At 48.9% G+C, this 25,443-nt stretch overlaps 1 protein-coding gene across 1 annotated transcript in view; it reads right to left on the minus strand.

Moving 5' to 3' along the window:
* macf1a (microtubule actin crosslinking factor 1a) overlaps positions 1-25,443 on the minus strand; it is a 156,067-nt gene that overhangs the window by 94,878 nt on the left and 35,746 nt on the right. Inside the window, 5 exon segments of the mRNA XM_078080751.1 lie at positions 208-300; positions 539-616; positions 2,642-2,755; positions 3,168-3,257; positions 6,245-6,306. Coding sequence (XP_077936877.1) covers positions 208-300; positions 539-616; positions 2,642-2,755; positions 3,168-3,257; positions 6,245-6,306 — 437 coding nt within the window.

The following is a 25,443-nucleotide window of genomic DNA, read 5'->3' on the forward strand; positions in this document are numbered from 1 at the left end:
TGACAGAACACACTAACAACTGAATGTCGAGACCAAACACACTGACGCAAAGACTAAGAGGCAGACATTTCTATTCACGACTTATTCAAATAGAATATTGTAATGCAATGAAGTAATGTTCATGTTGGTTGGACAGAAATAAGGAAATGAGTCCCAGCGCAGGAGGCGTAGCCAGCAGCTACAGAGCAGCATGTAAAGGGCACAGACCTGGAAGTGAAGGATGATGGTCCAGATGAGGCCGAGCGTCAGTTTGGGGTTCCCGTCGGTGATGTCATCGTTCCTGATGTTCACAAGTTTGACCTGAAAAGGGGGAAACGTTTATTTTGTAAATTGGTTTCCCAGCTAAATACTCAAACACATCTGCTATAATTTCAGTCTGTAGTTTTATTATTTCATTATCTCAAATGAGTCGTTTTTCAATCACTAGCTTTTGAAACTAGGTGAAAATCTGGAACATTGAACTATATAAAAGTGGTTTATTGACACACTTCATACATAACACTCAGTTGTGTTCCCTCCTGTCCGTTTGTGTGCATACCTGTCTCTGTTTGAGGAAGTCCAGCGCTATTTGGACATTCTGCAGTCGATGAAATCTCATGCGTCCCTTTTCTCTGGGCTGGATAAATCAACAGAGGAGAAAAATAATGAGCAAAGTCAACAAGTCCCCAGATTGTTTTTAGTGAAGTAAAAGCAGGAGGCAGCCGTGAGTGCAAATAAAGTTAACTTCAATCCACAGTGCAGTGCAGTAAAAGGTCAGAGCGCTTGTGTGGACATGAGATGGTCCTCTGGGGGGCGTTAAAGACGTGTCCAAACCCAGGAGCAAACCCCCCCCCAAACCATGCGGGTTCAGAATGAATAAAGGAAAACTTCAAATTAGACTACGACTCTCCTTTATTCAGTGACACAACGGAGATCCATGGAGATAGTTTGAAAAGAGAAGCAGTGGAAAGAAGAATAAACACACACACACGTTGCAAAAAGTACATGAGTGCAGGATGCAGGTTCACACTGAGCGGATAAAATGTCCCTTCATTTTATTAGTCATCACTTCAGCAAAACAGAGAGGAGAGGGAGGAGAGGAAAGGGGGTGAGGAGACGTGGAGGGTGTGCTATGTGCTATATTCATCAGTGGTCCCCAACTACAGGGCTGCGGACCGGTAGCCGTCTCCTTTTAATACCTTTTATTTAATACCTTTTTTCTAGGGGTGTAACAGTTCATCCACTGAATCGATTAATCGATTTATATTCCTGCGATCCAACTGAATCGATCTGTGTGCTCCGCAAATCGGCATTCCAGACGACATATATCGATTACAAATCGATTGAAATGGTACATAATCGATTGCATCGATACTTGGAAACTGCACATTGGATTTAAGCCCAACGACGGTGTGGATGTGTGTGTGTGTGTGTGTGTTTGTTTTTTAACACTTTAGACACGTTAAACGTTACTGGATTCAGTCTGCCTGTCTGTGACGTCATCAGTACGCAGCGGCAGCCGCGCGAAACAAAACACAGCGTGGAGGAGACGACTGCGATTTACAAACCAACTTATCGATCCAGTGGAAACATTTTGGCTTTTGCAAACACGGAGGTGTTCTAAATAAGTCGCTCGCTGTTTGTAGAATATATAGAAGCCAAATAAAAACCATGGAAACACCACGAATCTTTCTGGCCATCTACTAAGGCGCCGTGGGATTAAACAACGGCGACAGTCAGGACCTCTAGCAGCGTCACCGCTGCAGCAGCAGCAGGTAACTGCAGCTCTGCAGACGCCTCAGGCCTCGCCAGCACCAAACTCATCACAGCAACAAGGTTATCTGGAACGACGTGCGACCCTACGATGTGGTTCAAAATCCGGGGTTCTGTGAATTGATTCAAACATTGTGTAATTATTGTGTAATGTTTACATTGAAAATGCCACTTGATTCAAATAAAAGGTTAATACATTTGCCATTAATTGTTGTTTGCTTGTTTATAATATCCATAATTACTTTAAACCTGATTTCCTTACAAGAAACAACAGGGATCTCAGAAACTTTGCCTGCACTGTCCAGTAAAGATACTGAATCGATTTCAAGTCACTGAATCGAATCAAATCGTTCTAAATGAACCCAGATCGTCCATGAATCGAATCGGCAACCATGAATCGCGATTCGAATCCAATCGTTGTTAAAATGAATCGTTACACCCCTACTTTTTTCTCTTCCAATTACATGCGCTTGTCCTACTTCAGTCACACCCGCAATGACTACTACACCCCCCCCCCCCCCCCCCGAGACATTTTATTGTGTTTATCCGCCACACCTTCAAAATGTTCTCACATGAGGTCTGTGAGGCAAAAAAGGTTGAGCACTGCTGCTATACATCCCGATGTGAAGGATTTGTTTACTATAAGTGAGCTCGTAATTTACTTTAGAATATTTTTGGGATATACTTTAGGAATATGTTTGAATTGGCCCATTTATGCCTTAAGAACCAGTGATGTTGCTGCACTGAACAGTGTCCAAAAGTCCAAATCACAGCCTCAATAAAAAACATATAGGAGCCTCACAGCTCCACCTGTGTGTAGCTGAAAGGTCAGAGGTCAGAAGTGAGAGAGTGAGCAGTGGATGAGGGAGAGGCTTTCACTCAAACATACTCCCTGAGCTCCTTCTTCCTCCTGCTGCTGCTGCTCAACCTCGCCTCCCAGCAAGATGAGAGGGGGGGCCCGCAAGGCGTACGCCCTTTTCAACGGAGGGCCGCTCTTCTGTTGCTATGGTAACAGAAGGGGAGGAAAAGGGAGGCAGAAAGAGACGGAAGAAGAGATGTGGTGACAAAAATGATAGAGGGCCGGAGTAAATGAAGAAAAGGGACGAAAGTACCAAAACTGCAGAAAGAATGAGGATGAAAAAGGGAAGTGAGTGAGGCTCAGTGACAGAGGCTCATGGAGGTGACGGGGTCAGGAAGGAGCAGGAGGGTGATGGTGTGCGGACATAAGCAGACCGAAGTCAGCACTCGGATGCTGTCGGTGTAAAGCGGTCTGTCAGCACCAGGAGGTTCTCATTAGGCTCTCGCATCACCACGCTAGCAGATGTGAGACGGGATCCGGTGCTGTCGTCACTTTGGCAGGGGGACATTGTGTGTGTGTGTGTGGGGGTGTGAGAGAGAGAGAGGGGAATTCATACCAGGGTGACTCCAGAGAGGACCTCCAGCAGGGAAATCAGGTTGTGTCCATCCCTCAAGTCCTCGTACAGGTCTGTGATGTGCTTCCTCACCTGGGCGAGGAGGAAGGAAAGAGGAGGTGAGGTGAGAGGGAACGAAGGGAGGAGAAACAGTCAACTCCACACTCCGATCATCCCTTTGTAGACATCCGGCGAGCCGACGGCAGCTGACGGAGGGTGACGGAGGGTGACGGAGGCTGAGCGTCGTCAGCGGTGACACAGCAGCCACGTCAGCATCCGTGAAGGATTCGGGGAGAATAAATCCACACGCAGTCCGACTCACATCATGTGAGCAAGTATTATTTATCAGCGGATTACTTTAACAGCATCATTCTGGAGTTTTCCTAGATTTTATGTGAATTTAAGATCTTTGGACTTAAATGTCTAACTGTATACATTGATTTAGTTTGAGAGAGCTTATTTACAACAAAACAACTTTGTTGTGGCATATGATGCATCATTATAGCAAGTGGCGAAAGAATAAAATTTGATGTTGATTTTTAAATTAAATGATTAAAAAAAATTATTGCGAATAATTGAATAATTGAATAAGCCACTCCATGAAGAGAGACTGCTTCTGGGCCACTACCTTACTTTCCAGTAGACATACAACAAAAAATACAAATAAAATAGAAAAAACATGAACAACAACCCACAAAATGACTACATAGAGACATAAAATGACCAATAAACCATTGTCTCCTCCTCCTCCTCCTATGGGTGCAACCAGGCCGCCGCGGCACACGACCACACTGCTGCCTCACGCAAACTAACACCATCACCACCACGTTTCTCCACAGGAGGGCGAGAACATCACAAGAGCAGACAGAAGGTCTCACTGTCCAACTGCGTCATGAAAGAGCAAATACTGGATACGAGCTGAGAGACTCAGAGCCCACAGACCTGGATTTATTTCTGGTTTCGACCCAAAGCTCTAAAAGTATCACCGTCCCTCCACTCGTCCTCGATAAGCCCCTTTCTCACTCTCCCTCCTCCCTCCCTCTTCTGTGTCACACTCTCACCCCCCTGTTGGAGGTCGACCTCTCTATCTAGGCTTTATTTAGACGACGGGGACAAAGCCTGGAAATGTGGAGCTGTTGTGTCTGATGGTGTCCTTGGAGTGTCAGTGCGCGTGTCTCCTCTCCGTCCCTGACGGGTCCAACACCGGTTTACTGGAAGCACACCTCTGGGACTTAAGACATTTGAATCCCTCAATAAATCAGAAAAACTAAAGCCACCCATTTCCTTCATGGTTTTAGTGGTAAGATGTATGAATCGGGCTATGGATGAGACACACACACACACACACACACACACACCTGAGCAATCAGCGACATGGCAGACATGACACTGAGCGACCAGGATGATGTAACCATGTCCATCTGTGGCTCTTTATCCCCCCCCTTGCTGTCTTATGAGCTTACGTTTCATTCAGCCTTTCTTAATCTCTCCTCCCTATCAGCCTCTGTTCCGTTTCCTCGTTTGTCTCTCGATCCCCGCCGACGGGGCGGAGCTTTGTAGACTCAACAGCGCTGGCAAAGGGTCGACCGATGATGTAAGACCCGTCTGTCTATTCCAGAGCACAATAATGCCCTTTCTGATGCATTTGATCCACTTTCTGACAGCAGCTGTATTTCAAACTAGACGAGAGGCGTTTGTCCTCTTTGGACGGCTCCCCAGGTCTCCTCATCCTCCTCCCAGCATGCCCTCTGTCTCACCCTCCCTCCATCGCGGCGACAGTAAAGGGCAGCGCTCTGCTGCTGATGAATCGGCGTGAGCGTGAACGAATAAAACGTTGGGACAAATGTGCCGTGTGCACTCTTTAATGAGGAACCAGCAACCTTAGAAAAACGGACCCAAACCGTTTGCCGAATCATCTGCTCCTCCACAGTAGAGAGCAAGAAGAGGTCAGATGCATGGGAGCAACGTTCCCAGCTCTCCTCTCTGACCTACATCCACAGCCAGCTGATGTGACCACAGCGGCTCCAGAGTTATGGGGTCAGAGGGCCGCTTCACTCCCGGGTCATGTGACCAGCTGTACTGTATGGACATCTGTCTGTGTGTGTGTGTGTGTGTTGTAGCTGTGAAGGGCAGAACAGTTAGATCTTAATAAGATGAGTGCTTTTTGAACAGCTGTGACATGATGCAGCCGCTCGTTGAGGAAACTTGTTGGTCCTGTTGGTTCTTTTTAGCGATGCCTTCAACCCCGACGGCGACACAATCTGCCATTGCGTCATTCTCTAATCTGCTTTCCGTCGTATTGTCTCATTCAAAACTCATTTAGTTTACTCGCCACTTTGCTGATAAACAGACCCAAGCCCTCGGTGTGGATATAGAGACGATATTGTAGATGACGAAGAAAAAGGAAACTGCTACTGTTGGTATGTTCCATTACTATAATTCAGCTTTTAAACCAGGAAAAGACAATACTTATGCTATACTATACTTCCTGGATACTATCTATTAAATGTGTATATTCTCCAGCCCTGGACAGAGCAAAGTGGTGGAACAAGCTGCGCTCAGACAGCATAATAACAGTGTACGAATGCTGTACGTCTCAAATAGAAACACTTTTATGAAGCATATATTCTGCAATAAAAAGACGCATATGAAGGAGCAGCCGAGATTCTCGTATGTTTCTAACAGAAGGCCTTCCTTTAAAAAAAACACATGAAGGTAACTTTGGGAATTATGGGAGGAGAGCAGCTGCGTGTTGGAGGCATGGGCATCGATTTGAGGTAGAAAACAAATGAAGTACTCTATTGGTATCAGTCAGTTTAAGAGCACTAGTCAGTTTCCAGGACACGCTGCGTATCACAATGCAGCACCGTCAAAGGACCCGATACTTTCCCCGGTATTGATTTGAAATATTGCAGAAGGAATAGCAGGTAACATTCTAGTGAACATGGTTTATGACACATCACTGCGCCTCTGAGACATAAATGTAGCGTTATGTGGTAAAACCGGTGAAAAGGTTTTACTATTTGTTTGATGTGCATACATCTCACATGATGATGATGATGATGATGATGGATACGTACCTTGATGAGATGCTTGTTGACCCACTTAGTGAAGGTTTTCTTCTGCACACGGTCCCGCTCATCTGCAGCACAAGAAGCACAGAGAGGAGGGGGAGTTAATCACAGGAGCCAACCAAACCCAGCATGGCCGCTATACTCCGCTATAAAGAGGACCAGGTCTCTTTCTCTCACACTCACTCACTCTTCATATTTTTACTCTCATCTTCACAGCTTCAACATGTTTCTCATCTCACCTGGATGATATACTATTACTTTACTATCCTCTCTATATCCTCCCCCATCCTCCCCTCCCCCCCCTGAAGCTGGACCTCCCTCCGTCTGCCCCCACCGACTCTAGTGAGGTGTGAGCTGCAGAGAGGCAGACCTCCAAGGCCAGAGGAGTGAGGCAGCCGGGCCAGGAATAGAGCCTGATGCTGGGCCACGGCCGTGTTATCTCTCCCCCGCCCCGACACCCCCACACCCCCCCACCTCTTCCTCCACACCAGCAGAGCCGCTCTTCCTATCCGGCCTGCGTCTGCTCCTATCAGTCCGTCAGAGAGAGAACGCAGGCCGGCTCCCTTTTTCCCGCCGCTCTGGTGAGTATCTGACTTCCTGCTGACGGGGCTCAACATCCTCTGTAACGCGAGGGACACGAAGTGAGAGCCGTGCACAGTGAGTCTGGTAGTTGGGGGGCTGCGTGGATATTGATCCTCGATAAACAGGAAAATAACATAAGAAATGTTAAGATGAAAAGAAAATATCTAAATATTCTCGTTATAGCATTAAGCCTTTTCTAAAAAGCTGAACATCTTTGTGTTCTGGACTGTTTGCCAAGCATATTTGAATTTCATGTCTTCGTACTCGGGTTCATTGTCTTCATGGCATCTAAGAAGAGGGCACGCTGCCATGAAAGGAACCCAAACACACCTGAAGAGTCTCGTGACTCTGTCAAATTCATATTTACGAATAAAGGTTAAGCAATTACTGGGTATTACTAACACTAATATTCTCATTGATATTGGCAAGCGACCCCCCGAATTCTGCAGCCGATTCTTTTGAGAGGGTAAATCAAGGGTTCTTGGACCCCCAAGAAGACAGTGCTATAGATTATCAAAATAAATCTATAAAAAGTATTTTTACAAGATCATAACTCATAGTTTTGGCTGTAAAATGAAACAGTTATTCATCATTTCAAGATTTGCTCATTGAAAGTGTGTTTTGTTATATTGTTTTCCCGCCGTTTGTGAAACAGCCAATCAGAGCAGCCTGCTGCAGGTACCTTCCCCTGCTGCTTTGTTTGTAAGGTTGCCATGGAGAAGAAGTATGTCGGAGCGGCCATGCGGAGAGTTAAACAGATCACTTCCTCCTTTAACGACAACTGGACACACACACACACGCCCTGAAGGCAAGGAACACGTATTTCAACACACGTTTCTTGCAAAAACACGCCTCGTTTCTCAAACTTGCTAGCTTAGCTAGTTAGCCTTGAGGAAACACTCCGGCTTTGGCCTTCATTAGGTCACCATTTCTCTCTCACACACACACACACACACACACACACACACACACACACACACACACACACACACACACACACACACACACACACACACACACACACACACACACACACACACACACACACACACACACACACACACGTAAATCGATTCATGTAGGCGCGCTGATGAGGTCATAAATCCAGTAATCTTCTGATAAGCGCAGACATTGGAAGAATGGAGGCGTGCAAGTGACAGCCACGGGCAGGCAGGCGCTCACCCGTTTACAATGGAGGGCGTTGTTATACACAAACACACACACTTGCACCCTGCTGCCCTAACAGAACACACACACACACACACACACATTTTGCCCTGCCACCCACAATGATTGACAGAAACCACATGGAGCATACGTGTCGTCACCAGTGTGTCTGCACAAAGAGGAACGGTTGGAACACAGTGAAACACGTGCTGCACAGCATGTAAACAACGACACACACACACACACACACACACACACACACACACACACACACACACACACACACACACACACACAGACCTGCACAGCACATGAGCGAGTACAGCTGAGCGTTGAGCCGACACTCGTCCCTGTAGTCCGTCCACATTCTCCTTCGCTCAGGGCTTCATCCTGATGCCCGCGGTGTAAATAATCCCCCGTGGAAGCCGGATATTTATAGCAGTCAGACGTGTTTGGCGGCCCGCGAGCTGCCGGGTGAGCGCCAGGAGCCCCGGCAGGTACGACCAGTTCCCCGATGACCAGCCCTCCTCTGCTGTGTGCTCTCCCCCTCAGAGCCTCGCTGCCATGTCAGCCTCTCCCCCCCCCCCCCCCCCCACCCCGCGCGCTGGCCTTCTCCCTCCCTCTGCTCCGCTCTCCCCCCAGCTGCTCTCACACGTGTGCGTGATGTGTCAAAGTCAGCAGGCAGCTCCTCCCCCCAGTCGGACTTCCTCACCAGGCAGCGGCGCTGTGCTCGCTCTCAGACTGCAGCTGACTCGCTCTGCAGAGCTGCAGCTCTGCGTCCCCCCCCTTCCCTCCCACAGCGGCTCGCTAAGCGTAGGTAAGCAACCCGGTCCGGCGGGACGGGGAGGAGCCGGAGGAGAACGAGGACGTAGCTTGCAAACAATTCTGTTCTTTTAATGTTCCGGGCCGATCCATTAGAGGTGAATCCTCAAAAAACATGCAGGTACGGCATCTTCCAGCCCGACACGACGCTCTGCAGGCTGCAGCTGGCAGAAGCCTCCTCCGTTTCCTCGTCTTTCCTCATGTTACCTTTCACTCCTTCCCTTTCCTTGGAGGTGATAACACTAACTTTTCTGTCATCCTTCTGTAAAAGATACAGGCCCGGGGGCCTTTTCAGCTCCTGGCAACAAGCAGCCTCTCTGAGCACTCAGCGAGGAACACAGGGGTGGAGGCCGAGACTGAGACGGACTTTAGTCTCATCAGGACGGGGAGGGACACAGAGAGGGAGAGAGAGAGAGAGGCTGGCGGATTTGTGACGTTGTATAATTCAATAACAGAAGGAAAGGCAGCGCGTTGGTCTCGTGTGTCTTGGACTTTGCACGGCAGAGACGGGCGATGACATAATGAGGGACAGTTCTGGTGCGGGTCCAGACGGGGGCTCCTCGGGCAGACGCCACGCGCCGTCAGCACACTCGTCCCCGTCGCTCTCCCCCGGCTGACAGCCTCAAGACGACATTTTCCACGAGGCCGCTGTCCTCACTCGTGTCTCAAAATAGCTGCGGATTCATCGCCGACGCAGTTTGGAATCAATGCTGCTGCGTCATCTTGTTTGAAAAGAGCAAGAAGCAACGAGCATATCTGCCGACGCCTGTGAAGGTCACGTGACAGGCTGATGTGACAGCAGGTGTAGGGTTTACAGTCACAAGCTCCTCCTCCTCCTCCGCTGGCTGCGTCACTCCATCTTCATCCCTTCCTTTGGAAACCTTCGTCTCCTCTTCAGATGGTTCTTCCCCTCCGAGGGAAGCGCTCCGCTCTCTCTCTCTCTAAATATACCACACGGAGCTTACGACACTAATACAACGCAGAGTGCTGCTTATCCCTCGCTCTCCTCCTCCTCCTCCTCCCGTCGTAGTGTCTAATCTCCCCCCGCTCCCTCGCTTGCTGGTGCCTGGTGGTCCCGGCTCTCTCTCTTCTTGGGTCTGAATCAGGGGAGGGATGTTTCCGAGTGTCTCGCCTTTAGCACTGCTTATTCTACTTTTCCGTTTCTTTTTCAGCTTTCCCCCCAGCTAAGCTTGGTTCATTTACCCCCCCCCCCCCCCCTCTCCTCTCCTCCTCTCGGAGACACTCATTTCACTCTTCCTTTCCCTCGGCTTGCTAAGTGTCTGCTAAGGACCTCCTGGTCTGCAGATCAGCTGACTGGATGAAGCAGGAAGTGGTTCTCTCCCCCCCCCCGCCCCCCATCTGGGCCTGGTAGCCACTCCCCACTATCTCACTGTGAAGTGATTCGATCTGCCCTCCTGTGGACACAAAGGAAAACACCTCCTGTGCGAGAAACTCTATACTTCATCATAAACCTATAAAGGCCTCAATGTATTTGCTCATAAGCACAACGGTGCCTTCAGTGACCTCGAAAGGGACAGAAAAGTGTGTAAACTCCCAATGACATCCTGCTGACCTCAGAGGTTCCAAAGTCCAGGACAATAATGCAAGTGGATTCAGGGTCAGCTTGGTTTTACGCTCCTGGTCAGCGGTCATGACATCGAACCAGACCTCCACCTCTCTGCACCCGTCTGACCGTTGATTTTTGTTTCAGGTTCCAATGGAAGTTATTCTACATTTAAAGCAACTTGTAGGATACTTTTTGTATGAACACAGATATTCTTAACCTCTCACATCATTGCCACCAAGTTGGATTCAGGAAACTGCTCCAGCTCCACAGGCGGCCTTCAGCAGACCGACTCAGACCACCTGGAGGCCTCAGAGGAAGCGAGCAGGGCCTCAACCTGCTCCTCCGGTCCCCGACACCGCGCTGCTGGAGGCCCGGGCCGCGCCTGTCGGACCAGGCAGCAGTGAAATGAGGGCTTTTCTAAACGGAACACGTGTGCTTTCGTCCACTGGGAGCGCCAAAGTCAACACCAATATCAAGTCTATCATAGCGGCTTCACGTGCAAGAGAGCAAACCCCACCACGTACATCCAGTGGCCTACTGCCGTGACAGGTTCCGCTTCCTGTCAGGAGTATATAGAAGGTGGAGACCACAGCATCAGGAGATAGGACACCTCTCTCTCTCTCCCTCTCTAAAACATCCAACTAACAAGTTAACATGAAAGTCCAGTTTGAATCCATCCACAGCTGTCAAACACGTTGAGGCGCAGCATGCACAGCACCCCCCGCTGGCCATGTGACAGGACAACGTGAATGACTTGAAACGTTTCCTATTAGTAAACCACTTCCTGCCGGTTTCAGTAAATGCAGCACTGCAATTACATTTTTCACCAAAATTGTGCCACGTACTACTTCCTGCTGAGGGTTATTGCTGGTATAAGAATGATCTTGCCCGTCTTCATGCCCATCACGGACGAGTGAAGCGTCACTTCTATTAGGAAAAAAAAAAAAGTTTTGCCTTGATAATTTGTATCCCTCATTATGATGCCACCTTCCCCTCCCAACCCCGTTAAGCAGCGGGACTCTTTGTCCCTCCCGTCTCTCTCCCCACCTGCTGCCCCCTCACCCTCGATGGACCTCATTGATTTGCAGATATTTCTTCCCTGGTGAATCTGAACCAATCTTTCCACATCAGACATTCTCCAAGTGTCAGGAAACAAAGCATTACAACCAACACCAGCAGCACTTTCACTAACAGCCGAGTAAAAGGTACAAAGGTCAGTGCAAATACCTTACTACACTGTTGGATTAAAAAGAAGCCGTTACATAAGGAGTATTTTTATCACGCTTTAAACTGATTATTGGCGCCAGAGTTAAACTGAATGTCTCTTGAAACATAAGAAAAGAGCCAAATATGGAATATTCTGCTCCACTGACTCATGCAGATGAGATGCAGCAGTCGGGTCCTGCTGCACAAAATCACAAGCGCCGTGTCATCCTGTTCCAGGGGAAGAAACAAGATAGACCTCTGTGCTCTTTACGGCACACGCTGCTTTACATTCCACCTCAGTGAAAATAGAAAAGATGGCGTGACATCAGGCAGCAGGCTAAAGCTTTAGCATTCCTGCTGTACAAACCATGTTAGAAGCTTATGGAAGGAAAGGCAGACGCAGAATGCGTTGATTAAAATGAGCACACAGACAAGTGACAAACTGTCACAGCACAGAAGGGGGTGGAGCCAAAACAGGAAACACACGGAGCTCACGGAGGGTCTTACAGGGAAGAGATCGATCACAGCGTAGGCGGGAACGGAGACAAAGTGGACAGAGACGTGGTAATGCTGCAGGTTACCTGGCTCAGAACCGGGGGCCCGTCGTCGACGGCGACGCCGGTAAAACCACAATCCAGCTGCCGACAAGAAGTGGAAAGTCACCACCAGGATGGGTGTCATGACGGCGGGGTCCGTCAGAAAGTCCATGTCGTCCCGCTAAGTGTGAGGCGTCTAAAAGGTGCTGACGAGGATGAAGTCCAAAAGGCTGACGGGAAACCAGAGCTGCTGCGCGCTCACAAAAAAGTCCATACAGGAGAAACTTTGACAAGAACTCAGCCAATAGGATCAGACTTTCCCTTCTTCCTTTTTGGATGCAACACAAAACCAATCCCGTCCTCTCTACAGCATCTCCCCACTCGCACCACATAATACTGCTACTGAGTTCTCAACTCCATTCAGATGCCCTGCCTCCCTCCTTCCCTCTCTCTCTAACTCTCAATACAGCTCGCCCGCTCACACCCCAACAGTGAATTCCTTTCCCCTGAAACAAGCGACCCGACTGTAGACGGTTACAGCCGGGTAAATAAATGAAACTGGGCCAAACAGACGGAAACGTGTGCTGTACGTGTGTGTGTGTGTGTGTGTGTCCGTCTGAGGGAAACCACATGGGAGATACCAATATGCTCTTTTTCCTCTGTGTGTATTATTTCTATTTCAGCATGTTAATGACATTTGAGAGCTTGCATATGAGTGCGGCATAGAAACTTTGTATGCATTTGGTTGCATGTATGTGGCATTTGTATGTGCCCAAACACTGGTAGCAGTGTGTGTGTGTGTGTTTACTTCTGTTGCTATGAGTGAGCAATGCTTCCTGGCTGTGATATTTATGCACCGCTATCTTAGAATGACGTCTGCTGACGGTCTGTGTGAAAGCTTTAGACCGAGAGGAGTCAATCGTACCAAGGTGATCATAGTGTGTGTGTGTGTGTGTGTGTGTGTGTGTGTGGGGCACAGACATCCCGACGTGATTCAGCATGTGATGCATGATTCAGGCCGGGGCTCCTCCAGTTGCTGTCACCTCGCAGAGGACTGTGTGTCCGTGTGGGGGAGTTCACCACAGGGCTCCGGGGGGGGGACGGGAAGAAAGAAAAAAAAGGGGGGCCAATGCGATTCGGTCCTAGCGACCCGCAGTCACAACACACAACCTCGGTTGCTATGACGACAAGCCACTCCAGAGGAGAAAGGAACCTCGAGTTCAACACAAAAACATTTTTTTTTAAACTTAATTTTTCAAATGCGATAATGATCCGATAAGAGTGATTATTTTTGGTCACATGACAGAGGCGGCTGTATGAGAGGTAATTCTTTCCCATTGGTCATTTCCTAATGAGCACAATGAGGTAATGTAAGGAGATGTGATCCTGATTGCAGCAGTTTATCCGGTGCTTTCCAGCGCCGAGGCTCAGTAAGTGATTTCCCCTTTGAGACAGAACTACATTTCCTTCACAAAAATCTTCTATTAAAACGTAATGCAGATACAATATTCCTCAATAGAGAATTCTACAACGTGGCAGTCTTTGGGAACTACATTACCCAGACTCCTTTCTGTTCAAACCAACTGTATTTGAGCGCTGCCTGTATTGAAGCTAAACTATTTAAATAAATCAGAGCAACAAACCGAGGTGAGAGGAGGCTAAAGGGGAACTTGCAGCAGCCGCATGTCTCTTGTGGTTGAGAGTGTGTGAAGCCGCCACTGTGGGGCAGGAGAGACCCACGTGTGTGTGTGTGTGTGTTGGGCTGCACGACTTAGCACTGCAAGACCGCTGTCACATGAAGCCCCCGGAGACCGCCAGCCTCTGACAGCAGGGGTCTCTGCCTGCGGAAGGAAGGCGAAACAACATGCAAACGATATTGCCATTAATTCAAACAAATTCCCTGATTTATAGATCATTTTGCTTCGCTTTTACCCCCCTTCAAAAGCACAAATGATCCCCGTGTAAACAGGACGCGTCCTCTGTAGATTTCCTCTTATTATTTCCCACTTTCACAGGGCGGCCTGCGCACGTCAGCTCGGAGGTCAAGAGGTCAGTGGTCCGATCTCACATGCCGTCTCTGCAGAGAAGCGCTTCGTCCACACACACACACACACACACCGGCCGGGTGTAACAAAGGCCTCGGGGATGATGTCAGACTACGACATGAGCTCGGCGTTGGGGGGAGGAGAGAGGAGGAGAAAGATAAAGTGGTTGTAGGATTCTCCTGCTTTTATCGGAAAGTGAAAGACCCACTTCATGCGGACGCGACAGGCCGTTCTATCTTCTGTTGGTACGTTTCTCCCTGGTGGCGTTTTCAACGCAGCAACCTGCCTCGTCTCCCAGCTCTCCCTCCCCCAGGCCGACTCCGCTCCCCCAGTCAGCATCTTTTACATAGACGGGCAGGACGCCGGCAAGGTCACGCTGAAACAACAAAGGGGTGCAAACCACCACACACGCACAGAAATACGGCGTACCTGCCCTGCGCCGTCACGTTACATGACTGAGCCTCAAGCTGCATGAGCGAATGAGTTACACGGCCGAGCTGCACACATGACCATAGAAACCATCTTTTCTCCTACGAATGAAACGTCTACATTTGTCAGAGCTAAAGCACCAGGAGGCATCAGACTTTTAAAGACCCTAAAAAGGAGGTGGTCTCTTTTCCAACTCGGGCGGCTCACAGCGCTCGTTCCTGAAGTTGCTAAAAGCAGAGGCTCAAGTCTCCAACCTCCAAAGGCACTCCTCCAAATCTATCCATCTAAAAACAAACAGCAGGCGGCTACTGTTGGTTAAGAAGCAGCATGTTGGAGACGTGCACGGGGCTCCACCAAACATTACATTCAGGCCAAATGAGATCAACAGAAGGCAGATTTTTATTCATTAATTTCGTGTTGGAGCATTTGATTGAGAATTTGCGGTCAGGACAAAATCAGAACTTGAACAAACGTATAAAAAAGGTTATCGTCCTCGCCTTTATTACAGGTCATTCGCCTTTAAATTGATGAGTCAGAAAGAAAATGAATCGACACTCGATCTCACGCACATCACGGTGGTAAACGGACTTTCGGTGAAATCAAGGAGCGCTTCCGGGACGAATGAAAAGGTTTTGTTTTTGTTTTTTATGTTTTCTCATGTTTTACAGATGATGAGTGTTAAATTAATCTTATACTAGTTAAAGTCTTGGCACAAACCTAATAGACTTGTGAAAGTTGCTGAATGCCTACTGAGGTTATTATTACACATATCAGAACTTCTTGCAGAGCTGGGCCCACAGCAGGAGGAAGCGGGTGGAAGGAGCCGCTGAGTGATGAATCCTCTAACCTTGGACTATCACGGTCACACAGCGGTAACGAGGACTTGTTTTTCTCTGCAAAACAAAGCGCTCTTCCTGTTTGGAACGTGAGTCCTCCATGTTCTGGGGCTGAAACACGTGTCGGGGGAACACGGTGGAAGCAGATGAGCAGAAGAATGTACTGGGACCCGGAGACAGAGCCAGTCATCTACAGTTTGCAGAGAAGCCACAAATAGTTGATTCCTATCTGCAGGAAAAATTGGAGGCCAAACTTGCATCCAAAAGCAGTCTCCCTGCAGTACCGCACGCTGCATATAGGGCGCAGAGCGGCTCCAGGCACAGAGCCTCCACGTTAAACATCTTATTCAGCTAAAAACTCCCAAAAGAAGAGTTGCCGTTATTACCACCAGCCTGGTAGTTAAGTATCTATCACCAGTCAACAATGAGGGAGAATCCCTTCTAGTTCTTTACACTATCAGCTGTTTAACGCAATGTTTTGCAAGAGCGTAATAACGTTCCATTTTGTAGATGTATTTTGAGTACATTTTTCAATTAATGAACTAATAAGCCCTCAAAATGTATTGGTAAGTGTTCTTTAATCGGGACTCGGTTACCGGCTGTGGTCCTGTTTCTGTCTATAGTTAAGGGGGTTCAGAGAGGAGGACAAAGCGGATCACTGGTCCAGTCCTAACAGACAGACAGACGAGATGCCATTAGGAGATTAAGTGACAGGATGAAACCGGAGGTGCGTGCCCCCGCCCCCCCCAAACAAACTTGACTTGATGTCAGCTTAGAGCTGCTGCTCAACATGGAAACAGCGATGTCAGGACATTTCCCAAAAGCTCGACGAGCTGTTTGCTGCTAGTGATTCAGCAGAAAGAGAAAACTTGCTCCTGCTACTGGCTACCAACACATGTCAAGAGAGCAACTCACACACACACACACACACACACTCGTAAAATACTAACATTTAACATTTTTGCTCTATTTCTGCTGACACACACCAAAAATCGATGAATTTACAATAAACCATGTGACGTCACCTTCTGATAGAAGCAGCAGGGCACAAGCAAAGCAGTATACGCTCACAAGTTCACTTCACCATTAAAGATAAAAAAGATGGAACTATGTTGTCGACCACGTGGCCGATGAGTCCCCCACTGACCCAGACATTACATCACCGGGACATTTGCACAGTAGTTTCTCACCATGGAAATACATTTACATACATACGTGTTTCAATTGGTCCATTTTGCTTGTATATTTGTATCCTATTTTATTCTATTGTATTCTTATAAGGTAAGAATTGACTTATGCACTTAATTCTTCTCAATGAGGTAAGGTTAAAGGGTTTATCGCCCGAGATGACCTCTGTGACCCGACCATCAGGCTCAGAAGAAGCGAGAAAACAATGACGTTGAACCCCGGAGCTCTGACTGCGCTCCTCGGGTTAGAGGACGGGGGTCACGCTTGTGGGGGTCAAACCGCTTGTGGACACACTTTGCAAGTCGTCACCGTGAAATCGCTGATGGAATCAGGTGTGTACTGAAAAACACATACAAATGCTCTGATACGACAGAGAAACGGAGGGGTAAAAGAGGAAGAGGAGTACGAGCTGAACGGCACAGAGAAGCGCATGGGGGGAAAGGAGGGAGGGTGAAAAGAGCGAGAGATTTATTACCCCGTGAGAAAAAGAGGCTTCTTCCAAACTCTTCTGGGTTTTAGGGCCCGAGTTAATCACAGGTTGATGAGCGGGAGAGGGAAGTGAGAATGGAGGATGAACGAGTGAGAGGAATGCAAATTGTGCTTGGATTCAGATGGCTTGGCACTCTACAGGAGAGGGAGAAAAGGGTGAGAGGGGGGGAGTCTTTATTTTGTGAGAACTGGAAAGGAGTGAGTTAAGGACGGATAAAAGATCAAAGTCCGAGAGAAAACTGACTGATGCGATAAGACCGACTGACTGAGAGGAAAGGGAGAGAAAAAGGAACAACAAACATCACAGTGTGGCAGCGAGCAGTGACGAGGGAAAGGGAGATAAAAGAAGTGAGCTGACCCGGGATCTGTGCCACCGTTCCACTCGGAGAGAGACGCTGCCCGCGGTTAGCCGTTTTTCAGCTTTGGTAGTTAGCATGAGTTATTAGTTTGGTTGGGATATACAGGTTAAAAACATTGGATCAAACGTTGGCTCTTGATAAAAAATAAAATAAGGGGCATCGTGATGGGGCCACATCGATGCAACATCGAAGCGCCTCGGCGCCGTGCTTTGCTACACATGTTCCGGGCAGCGGATGAATGGAAGATGGGAAACAGGGGTTAGGGGGTGTGCCTGTACGGGCGGGACGCGTAGAGGGTCGTGAGAAAGACGAAGATGAAAACACTTAGACCATGAGGTCAGCGGATGGGGGAGACAAAAAAAAAAAAAAAAAAAGTGCACGGTGGTGAGAGAGCCAGGGGAGCCGGAGATGTGAAGAGTACACAAGTACGGGGGACCCGGACACATCACCACGGTAACCGGGCCCTTCATTCTAACCACAGCTGTTCCCGTCGCCATGGGCACCTCTCAATTAGGACCCTCCTCTGCACACCATCCCGTCGTCTGGCCCTTTCATTGGGGGCACTTGACCCCAGGTCCTGAAGACGCTGTAATTATCAGGCGGTCTCATTCGCCGTGACGTCACCACTGAGGCCTCTTTATTCAGCATTTAGTAATCCGGGCAAAAGGGCCAAATATTCTTATCACGTCTGATCAAGATTCTCTGTTTGACATGGTGGACAGTTGGACGTTAGGTGTCTCTTTGGGGAATTGCAATGTGTAGATTAAATAATAATGCAACATTGTTGCAGCACTGGTATGCTCTCGTTTGCCACGTTTGTATCACGGTGTCCCCCTTGGATTCCGTGTGTCCTAATGGGTCTGCTGGTAAAAACGTCTCCACAACAACCTGTTAAATGTATCAAATAGCCTGGAACAACTCCCTCTCACTCAGGGCCCACTTCCACTTTTCTTTTACGAGCCCGGGGGCGTATGGGGATTTGTGTTGATGTGCGCTTTGTTTGGACTGTGTGTGTGTGTCAGCGACTAAAAGGTAGAGGGGAAGCCCACCTGAACGGACCCTTAAACCAGAGCAGAGGGGTGGAGAGATCGTTCAGCAGCGACAGGCTGAAGCTCGTCTTTCTCTCTCACACACACACACACACACACACACACACACACACACACACACACACGCGGCGATGGACGAATGGGTCATAGGAGGGTCAGGTGTGTTGTGGCTCGCCTTCCATAAAGGGACAGTAATCCTTTTTTAACAAGCTCATAAGGAGATTAGTTCAACCCTCCACTTGTTCCCGCTTTATGGGAAAAGGTGTTCGGTATGAATAAAGACGAGGGAGGGAGGCGAGGTGATGGAGCGAAGAGACGCGTTTCCTTGGTTTAGTGTAAGAAAACTTCACCTCAGTCAAAAAAGGACACATGATAACTGCGTATGATGCAGATTCTGTCAGACATTTGGCTGCAGAGAAGCAGGAGGGCGAGGATGCAGCGAGCAGAGTGTGCGTGGGGTTATTTGTGTTCGCAGCATCAACCGGGCTGCTCAGGTGTCACTGAAGTGATCGAGGAGGAGGAGGGCAGCGTGTTGACACACTTTTATTGCCGGGCTGACAGACGTTCTTCTCTCTGCTAGTGCTCTTATCGCCTGTTGGCTCTAGAGGACACGGGACATTGATAAACATGGGCGACACCTTCAGAACCAACAGAGGCGGAGGCATCGGGAGGCGTCACTCACGCTCCACCCCAACTTAAACAAGGGAGAGGGAGGGAGACATGGAGAGGAGAGGACAAGTGAAGAGGGGTCCTGAAGTCCTGTGCTCCATTTCAAGTGTTGAAAACGTAACTTGAAAAGCTCTTAGAATAAATCAGAGTGAAAGCGCCTCCATGATGGAAATGAGCCACAGGGCCAAAGCAAAGAGGGCCGTGTTCAGTCCTTCAGTACGACTGCCTCGCCGTCACTAAGTCTCCCACGTTGCCAGCCGAGCTCCTCCAAGGCCTGATGGGAGTCTGGGGACAACAGGAAGTAAACAGGAAGCAGCCGGCAGCAGGGGAGGAGCGGGGGAGGAGCAGGGGAGGAGCAGGGGAGGAGCAGGGGCTCGCACGGTGCAGTGACAGCGAGATAGCAGAGGTGAGCTTGTTTGTGGCTTACATATTAGTACACATAGACATACATCACTGTATCCATGCGTACGCATGTATGTCTCCATGCATACACACAGTATATACACTTACCAGCTCTACACATTCAGGCATCGAAGCCGACAATCACTTTAATGAACAATGCATCTCTTTACATAGAATATAAAGGTTTGATGCAACAGCATCTGTAACTAGAACATAGTTGATTGAGTGTTTAAGTAGTAAGTTGTCAAATCTGCGTTTAAAACCACCACATGTGATGGACAGACGCCCATTATCTTTCTTTTAGGGATATAAGATGCACCTCACACCTCCGCTAGTTGTTCTGGGAAATGGATTGTCGGTTCCGTCCTCTCGCTGCCAATTCCAAAGGTCATAAATCATTAACCAAACAACCAAAAGCAAAAGTGAGCCTATCGGGCTGTTCAGTTCGTGACGAGGGAGGAAAAACAAGCTGCTGCTGTTCAGCACTGTTACCGTCTGAAGTGAGTGACCCGGGATGTCGGCCCACAAACTCTCACGGCCGCGTGAGAGAGGATAACACATCGTGATGGTGATGGAGGCTGACTGGTGAGGCAGTGAACGAGGACCCGGCCCCCCATCTGTGGCCTGTACCACAGTGACGCCTCAGGAAGAGCAGACCTGAAGACGGACGAGCTCCACAGGGAATCCGTTAGGGACACGCGTGGCACAGAACCTGCTGGGATAAGGAATAATCGGGCTGTGGACTTGTGGACACGGCCGAGCTCTTCATCTCAGCGGACGGGTCTCACAGACGGGTTCTGAAAGGGGCCTCGAGCAAACCACAGCGCTTTCACACCACAGCACTGCCATGCTAAGTGTGTCCTCGCTCCTCACGCTAGGGTTCTCTCCCTGCTTCCCTTCTCGCCTCCTTGTTCCATCACCTACATCCTCCAGGCTCGGAGCCCCACAGCTCTCATCCACATGCTCTGTAATTACATGCACAGGGTGTACTCTGTGATTACAGCCCTGTCAGTTGGGGGCGTGAGGACGGCGCATGCCAGACATGGGGAGAGGTGGCAACTTGGTGGGAACAAAATCTTTGCATGCGCCTGCAATAAAACTCTGTCAACGCGGCTACAGACACTTTGGAAGGATGCTAATTTGTCCGGTCACAAAGTGCGCCTCGATCCTAAAAAGGAATCCACCCTGCGGAGGGCGCTGCAGCCCCGCCAGCAGCATTCGGGGGCTCCGAGAGGGTCCGCTGATGACTTGTGTCACGAATATACTCGCTATCGAGGCAACGGACAAGGCCGCACCCCCCCCCCTCGCTGGCGATGGTGATAAACTTATCATGCTCAACACATATGGGCGACTGCTGCTGGAAGCATCAGGCGGTAAAATTTGTGGCGGTAAAAGAGGGCTTCTTCACCCACAGAACCCCTCTGGTCCGTGACTCATAAAGGCTCATTCATTAGCACCACTCAGGCATGTCTGCATTTTGGCATCCAGGTCACATCTGCTGGAAGTGTTTTTTAAGAATGGCAGAGCTCTTTACAGCGTGGATGTAAATAAAGGTGAGGACCGGTCCTCCTTAAGGTTCCCGTGTTTGCGGCTGTTTGTCTCGTCGCGGAGAGTTCAGCTTATGATGACCATGATGGAGGGATGATAGACTTTGGGTCATTGGGACGTCACCCATCAGCTTGTGGACTGAGGGGCTGAAGCTTGTGTGGCGTTTTGCCCGTCGCCTTCCTGACACACCAACGGTCACATCCCTCATGTTTCTCCGACAGCACGGACACCATCGCCCATCTCTCCCTACGTACTCCGCTATCCGTATCATAGCAACCAGAAGCAAGTGGGGAAAAAAGCATTGGCTCAATGTGGTCTGCAATTAACAGGAAACACGTATTCAGAGTTGAAACTCTCTGGCTAAAAAGTAACAATATACTAGATATAATCAGCGCTACACTACGGATAACTGCAGATATTTGCAACAAAAAGCAAAAATACAACCTCATTGTCACTGCGAGGGACGTTTTTAACAGAGTTTGCTCAAGATGTGACAGAAAACTACTAAAGACGGAGGCCGTCTTCACCCTTCCAGCTTCAGTCACGAGGGTAAACCCTCTGTGTTGAAGCAATAACACAAAGTGAGATGCTGTCAAAGCTTCCAGGTTAAAGGCCGGTTTCCAGGGTAACTCCTCCTCCTGACTATTTGTGGCAGCCGAGCTCCTCGCCGTGGAAACAAACAGCCTCCAGACGCTTATGTAACCTGATCAGCGGGCTTTGAAGTTCAGACGTCCAGCAGGTCTGCTCGTGACCCGGGGCAATAATAATGCTACAACTCTTTGTTCTCAGATCAGAAACACATCAGCCGGATTTAGGAGCTAAGGAGCGACGCGGCGTTCGGGTTGCCAGGTTGCTCTGTGGGCACTTTGTTACAGATTGGTTATGAATAAATGAGAGTTGACTTTGCCGTAGAGCTGCAAGCTTCAGAAACAGCTTTGGGCTTCAGGGATTCTGGGCTTTTACCAACACAATTAGTGGTTTGGTGGTCCTTGGAGAAGTTATTTGGAGAAAGAAAAACAGGGAATTTCCAAGTCCCTTTTATAACATTAAGCACATAATTAGTTTTTATCTAATAAATCATGAAAAAGACAGACCTTAAATAGTTTGGCCTTTATTAGCTTAGCTCTTTTTCTCTTAGACGTTTCTCCAACAATGGCTTCTTGGACAAATGCTTTTCAAACGCTGACTCACATGCACATTAGCGTTATTGGAAGCTTAACCAAAGCATTTGGTTTCAACTCAGTCTGCTAAAGCCATCGATAGGAATCAGAGCATTACAGTGAAAGATGAATTACGGCTCGCGGTGGTTTCACACCTGAGTGAAGACGACATTGCCGATGCGGTAAAGGAGATGGAATTCCGGAACCGAAGCCTTTGCAGACTGACGGTCTGAGGTTGACAGTGTCACGGCCCATATTAGGGCTAAAAACGCAGCTTTCTCTTTAGAAAGTTGTACTCATTTGGGCGAGAGACAAAATTGCAGAGACTTGAAAACCGTCCACTGAACATATGATCTAATCAACTAAGAAATTGTATTAGTCAAACCATCTTTTTATTCACGCATCACCGTCAAACGCGACATGGGAGACCTGGTGCGTCTGTGAAAGACGAGCAGAGACATATGTGAAGACAAAACACGCAGGTGTGTTGTAAGACCCCGTTGCTTAGCAGCAGTGGAGGAGACGCGAGCCGCCATCGGCCCTCGCGGGCCGGCTGCGTGCGGCTCGTGTGCCCGTCGGCCAGCTGTCCCGCCCGTCCTCGCAGGTAGACCGACCGACCGAACAAGGCACGCACTTGACGCGCACAAGGTGGTTTCTAACGCGACTGCCGGGATAGAAGCAAAATACGGTGGAATGTAATAAATCCCTCCAGAGTCAAACCAGCCAGAACCAACCAAAGACAGCAGGAGCAACAAAGGAGTTTAGGTTAACCAGAAAAGTCACAAACCGCCCACGGGACAGGATTATTTTAGACTGAGCCACACACATCGTTCCACTGAGACACAAAAGGCCTCGGGTGTGTGTGCACACTGAGGGTTGGGGACTCATTTTGGTCCCCTGAGCCACGTGGGTCATGTTCCTGACAGGAAACACGACCTGAACGTTAACTTGAAGCCGACTCAATACGAGAGAAAGGAAAAACGTAGACGTTATAATACGTCTTTTGAAGGTGCCTTAAGACCCGTATTATTCTATGGAACGACTCAAATCTGGGCGTGTTCAGGCAGAGTCTAGAAGCGGCGAGCAGGAAGTCTGAGCTGCACAGGAAACAAATAACGCAAATGTTCACTCCTCAATGGATGACTAACACACACACACACACACACACACACACAATACATGAAGTCAAAGAATTAAGCAGACACACAAAAGGAGGTTATCACTGGGAAGTGAATTCAATAAAGAGCATTTACAGTATTTTGATTATCCTGTTGGTCCAGAACAAAAACATTTACAATGAATAAAAACAGCAAACGCCTGATATTAGAGGATTTTTTACTCATGATAACGGACACTCGTGTTGCTCGATTGCTGAACGTTCTGTGCCGATGAAGCCGACAGCCAGCAGCATTCTGAATGCTACGTGACAATGAGGCAGAAAACAAAGGCCCGTTGAAACGGATTCCTCGGTTCATGAACTTGAAAACATGACCCTGCTGTTAGCTCGGGGGGGCATTGACACATGAACGCCCAGAGGGGGGAGGAAAGGACGGAGACAAGTGGACACAAACGCTCGTTAGGGGAGCCCCATTAGCAGTTAGCGGTTAGCTGTTAGCTGACAGCACCGTCCCCCTGGAAACTGAGCTTAAGGCTCATGTTGCGTTTGCATTGAGTTACATCATGATGCGTTCAGGCTCCGGTAAAACAGAACACTTCAAATGAATTCAGTTGGTTTGAGGAGAATTCCAACACTAAGAGTTTTACACAGATGTCGGGACGTTAGGAAGTATTTTACAGGATGGCGGGGAAGGGAAATACAGGACTTGACAAAAAGGATTCATCAGGATTACTAAAACTAAAAATCGACCATCAGCCGTATCGGGGACTTGAGCATATGCAGATTAACGTAGCCTGAGAGGTGGCAGCTCACGCAGGTGGAGAGCGAGCGCTTTCTTTGGGAGGAAAGAACAGAAGCTGACAGCTACTCCACTTTAGACAGCCGCCGCCTCAACCCCATCAGTCACCCCCGTGGAGGGCAGATAAGTGCCGACCAGAAACAAACGGGCCGGCCCACAAAAGGTCCACTTGTTGCGTGCTTTCAAAAGCTGGAACAGGCGGCCGGGCCCCTCGCTGAGGTTAAGCCCGTGGAGGAGGAGGAGGAGGAGGGGATGCAGATGGCAGCGAGCACCACGAGCCAAACAGCAAAGCCACGTTAGAGCGAACGCCGCTACTACAAGATCCCTCTGTCAAACCATTTCAAACCAGTCACATTGAAAGTGGGCTAAATCAGTTCATGCAGTGCTTTGAATCAAACAAGTGGCTCGACGTGTTTGCACATGTTTATAAAATGCAGCACGGTTCCCGCCAACGGCTTCTAAACTGCTTAAGAAGCTGAGCCTCGAGCGGTTCTAAGGAGATTGTGTGTGATTCTAACACCACCTGACGTCTGAGAGAGTGAGGCCTCAGACGCAGCAGCTGCTGGAGGAGGAGAGCCCGGTGCCACATAGTGTCACCACACCACAAGGAGCAGCAGGCGAGCCCGTAGAATAACTGCTTGTACGTACTCCATGGAGCTTCTCGTTCATGCTGAAGAAATGCCCGTTGGCCTGCAGGGAAACAAGAGACCCTAACAAGAACCCTCGGATCCACACATGATCCACGACTTCACCCACCTAAAGAGTTTTGAAGTTGCACAGCAGCTGTCTGTGAAGTGTGATAAGCTCTTAACTTTGATCCAACAGCACTTTCATTTTAAGGCAATTTAAAAAATCCCTAACCCTGAAATAGAAAGTAACAGAAACCACTAACAGGTATATACAAAACGCTGCCTTAAAGAGCAGAGCTGTGAAACATTATCCATTAAACACGGAGAAGTTGACCCCGCTCGGCTGGCTGCCATGACAACAGCTGCAGACGCCTAGCGCCCCCGCACGCCACCCGAGCCGTCAGCACACGCTCTTTGGAGGTTTGCGTTTCACCCACATGGCCCGAAAGAGTGTCTGAGACAAAAGGAAGCAGCATCTGACCCGTAGCCTGTGAAGCTAACAGGGAGCATGAAGCCAGCATGAACGTCCTTCTACTGAGCCACATCTTATCTGGACGGCAATGAGTAAACACACACACACACACACAAGTCAACCTTAATGGGAGC

The sequence above is a fragment of the Gasterosteus aculeatus genome, chromosome 10 (genome assembly GCF_964276395.1).
Source record: "Gasterosteus aculeatus chromosome 10, fGasAcu3.hap1.1, whole genome shotgun sequence".
NCBI lineage: Eukaryota > Metazoa > Chordata > Actinopteri > Perciformes > Gasterosteidae > Gasterosteus > Gasterosteus aculeatus.